Source organism: Trichomonas vaginalis, assembly GCF_026262505.1.
Source record: "Trichomonas vaginalis G3 chromosome Unknown ctg_165, whole genome shotgun sequence".
In the NCBI taxonomy this organism is placed as follows: domain Eukaryota; phylum Parabasalia; order Trichomonadida; family Trichomonadidae; genus Trichomonas; species Trichomonas vaginalis.
The window spans coordinates 1-3,680 of NW_026529252.1; the positions used below are offsets into that span (position 1 = coordinate 1).

At 40.9% G+C, this 3,680-nt stretch overlaps 1 pseudogene across 1 annotated transcript; it reads left to right on the forward strand.

Moving 5' to 3' along the window:
* The first annotated feature begins 822 nt into the window (after positions 1-822).
* Positions 823-1,787, forward strand: TVAGG3_1084920 (annotated as a pseudogene). The gene has a single exon. A coding segment is annotated over exon 1 (965 nt).
* Positions 1,788-3,680: the final 1,893 nt, after the last annotated feature.

Here is a 3,680-nt window from a genome sequence, read left to right on the forward strand (position 1 = left end):
TTATGGACATGCCTTTCGATGTTTCTGAACCTCAAGTTGAAGGACACGACGGCTTTGCCAGATTCTACTGGAAACATGACGAACAATTGCATCCTTTGAGAAGGAAAAAAGGAAAAGGTGAAGACAAACATGCTCCCATGGAAAGAACAAGATATGCATATGAAAAGTATCGTGAAGTTAGAAGTCAAATTACATCTGGTCGAACCTTTACAGTAAACTTTGACGAAGGAAAGAACAAAGAAGGCTTCATGGGAGTACTTGCTGCATTCAAGACGGAAATAAGAAAGGATACAATCTCAGACTAACCGTAACAGATTTGGACGGTCACATTTACTATGCACATGGCAATGTCACAACAGCTGCAACTTCTTGACGCTTTCAAGACTACAAAGAGAGAACAAATGGTTGACTCCGACTCAGACATTTTGAATGCAATTGAAGGAATTGCAAGTGTAAAAGTTCGAATGGTACCAACCTAACCCTCAAGCAGTCAGACAACATGCTGGATACTTCCCGTTCATAAATAAGTCTGACATTGACTTGACAAGGTATGGAATTTACAATTCAATTGAAACAATTGTCAATGAACCTTGTATTCTTACATGTCTCAGGAACTCTGGTCTTGTTACAATGAGAAGATGAAGTATCTTGAGTCATGTGTGAAGACAAGGTACATTCTCAGAGGTCAATTGGCAAAAATTGCACCGTTGGCAAATGTCAATATCCGAGTCAACATACCTACAGAAAGGTTCTTCACATGACGACTATGTTGTTGACAAAGACTTACCATGGTTGAAGATTGTAATTGTCCACAACCACTTCATGTTGAACGAAAGTCTTACAAACCCATTGTTCGGAAAAGGCAAGTGCAACATTGTCAGAGCTGTAAACATTCTTTTCGAGAAAGGTTTGTTGGAACCAATTCCAGATGACAAGCTGACAGAAACTTTTGTACCAAAAGACGAAACAAACTTTTCATTGTTAGCAAGACCAAAAGTTGTTCCAGACAAAGTTATAGCACAAAAGAAGTACACAGTTCCAAAAGGAGTTGGATTGTTCGGATACCAACCTGAACCAGAAGAACTTCCAATGAGGTTGCAAGAACTTCAAGATGCTATAAACAAACTTCCATTGAGACATCCAATTGACGTCAAATTGTATTGGAGAGCATCTGAGTTAGGTCAGAAGGTTTTATATGAAACAGGTTGCTTCGACGATGTTTATGAGATAACAGGAGAAGTTTCTCAGAAGATAAGAGACTCACTTGAATTTCCACGAACTGGACCCATTGGTTGCGACAAGTTCGACTCAGATGAAAAGATATACTATGTCGACCTTAACGCTGCGTACATGAGGTTCGTCCAATATATCCCGACTGGAATTCCAAACGAAGATGGTGAGTTCCCAGGAAGGAACTATACAGTTGGAAAAGTCATACAACAACTGTATGATATTAGGAAAGCTTCAAACCCCAAACTTGCAATGACACTCAAATTGCTTATGAATTCGACATGGGGATATTCCATTAAGAAACCTCAAGGATGAAGAGTAAACACTATGAGAAGGTCGACAACTTTGTTGAAAGGTTTTCTCCTTTTGTTTTGAAGTACGAATTCACTCAAGGTCAAAGTGGCTTAGTAACCACATTAAAACCTATTGTCGAACATTGGTCTTACCCTCAGTTCGCAAAGGCAGTCCTTGACAACTACAACAAATTCTTCTCCGAAGTCAAATCCAAAGTGAAGGTTTACTATGAGAACATTGACGCACTCATGACGAACGAAGAAGGCTATAACAAACTCATTGAAATGGGAATGGTCGGTGAAAAGATGGGTCAATTCAAATTGGACAAAATTTTCACCGAAGTTCATGTCCTCTCCAAGCGTAAGTACTGGGGCATACTTGAAGACGGCACAGAAATAAAACATTGCATGAATAAAAAATTTTTATTCGAATTTGAATCGGACAGGTCGAGTTACACCATTCTTGGTCTCAAACTCATATATAACCTGTTTGTTTGTATTTTCGTCGACTATGGCACGAGACACGAACATTGACCAAACGGACAAAAAGTGTCATTTCAGATGGTCCGCAGCCAATCGCATTCGAGCACTTCGAAGAAGCCTTACGTTCCAAGGGAGAGGGTGTCTGGTGCAAGGAGAGGTCATGAGACTCTACGAGCAGTACATCCTCAATGCCTGGGAGGACAAATCGTCCTTGGATTGGCAATTCTACCAACTCCTCTGGGACGACCTCCTACGCAACTGGGATGACGAAAGAGTCCAATTCAAGGTCAGGAACTAATTGTCCAAATTACCTTAATTTAACTTACCAAATAAACACCTAAATTTACTTGGGGTTTCCCCCTAAAATAAAATTTTTTTACTCTTAGAACCACTCGAGGTTCTCCTTACGGTTGTTGAGCTTGTCACCGTCAATGTGTCTGACCTTCGTCTTCTTGTTTGGATTTGGAACCCATTGAATTGCGACAAGCTTGCCCATGGAGATTGAACCGTAATTCCGAAGGGTAAGGTTCAAGTGTCCCAAGTTGTTGAGACTGGGGTAAGAACCTTGCCGGTCTCCTTGTTGCGGATTTGGTATGGGTAGGGTTGGGAAATTTCGTAAGTGTCATCGGCAACAAGGGTTGCCCAAACTTCCTCTTCTTCGTGTTTCTCTTCTTCCTCTTCTTCCTCTTCCTCTTCTTCGTGTTTCTCTTCTTCCTCGACAATTCCTTCTTCAATTCTGTGTTCACGAAGTACGGTGTTGCATGTTCTGTCCTTTCCGAGTACCTTCCAGATGGCGTCTATCTCTTCGAAGAAACGGTAGATGAGTCTGGCAAGGTCTCGGTTCTCTCTCGCGTAAATGCGCAAGGTTTCCGTCAAATCGTTCAGGCATTTCTCATTGGAAGCTTGGTTCATGAGGACATCGGCTTTGAGTTGGTCATCTCTTCCATAAGACTACTTTGGAGAGTCTTAACGGTGTTTGTCAGATGAGCTTTCAAATTCAAAATTTGAATTTGAACTGGGCGCTTGTCTGGCAACTTGAAAGGACATCTGCCATTGAGTTTGGCTTCGGTGCTTGTTCGGACATCGAAAAAATGAAGTGGTTTGAGAATGACGGTTTTACTTCAAAAAGCTTGTTATGACGGTTAGTCATACAACAAGTTTAAAATAATATCTTGTTCTTCTTCTGAACGTTTGTTGTCTCTTCCGATAAAAGTTTCGAACATGAGAACCAAAAAACGTTTTTTGAGATTGCGGAAGAGTTCAGGCAAACGTTCATATTCTGGATATGTTGGGAGCAGTTCAAAACATCTGAGCTGACTTTCGGACAAAATTGGGACAATGTCAGAAAATTCATCTTTGGTCGGACTGCTTGAAGGTAAGTCCCTTACATGTAAGTAGCTCTGGTAAAGTCTTCTCATTTCTGCTAACTTTTGGAGTATAGCTTCGTAGTTTAGAAGTTTTAATTTTAATTGTCTTATTCCACTCTTTACTTCTAAACGGTAACTATCCATGAGGTCAAGAGTAGCTTTGGTAGCTTTAAGTGGAGCTATCTGTTCCTTGACTCTGCAATTTTGGTTGCAATTGTGGTTTGAGCTCCTTCAAGTTCGCCGTCTATGTCGTTCTCAACGCCTTCAACCATGGCTTGAAACTCTTCATCGGTCCATTGAGATTGGT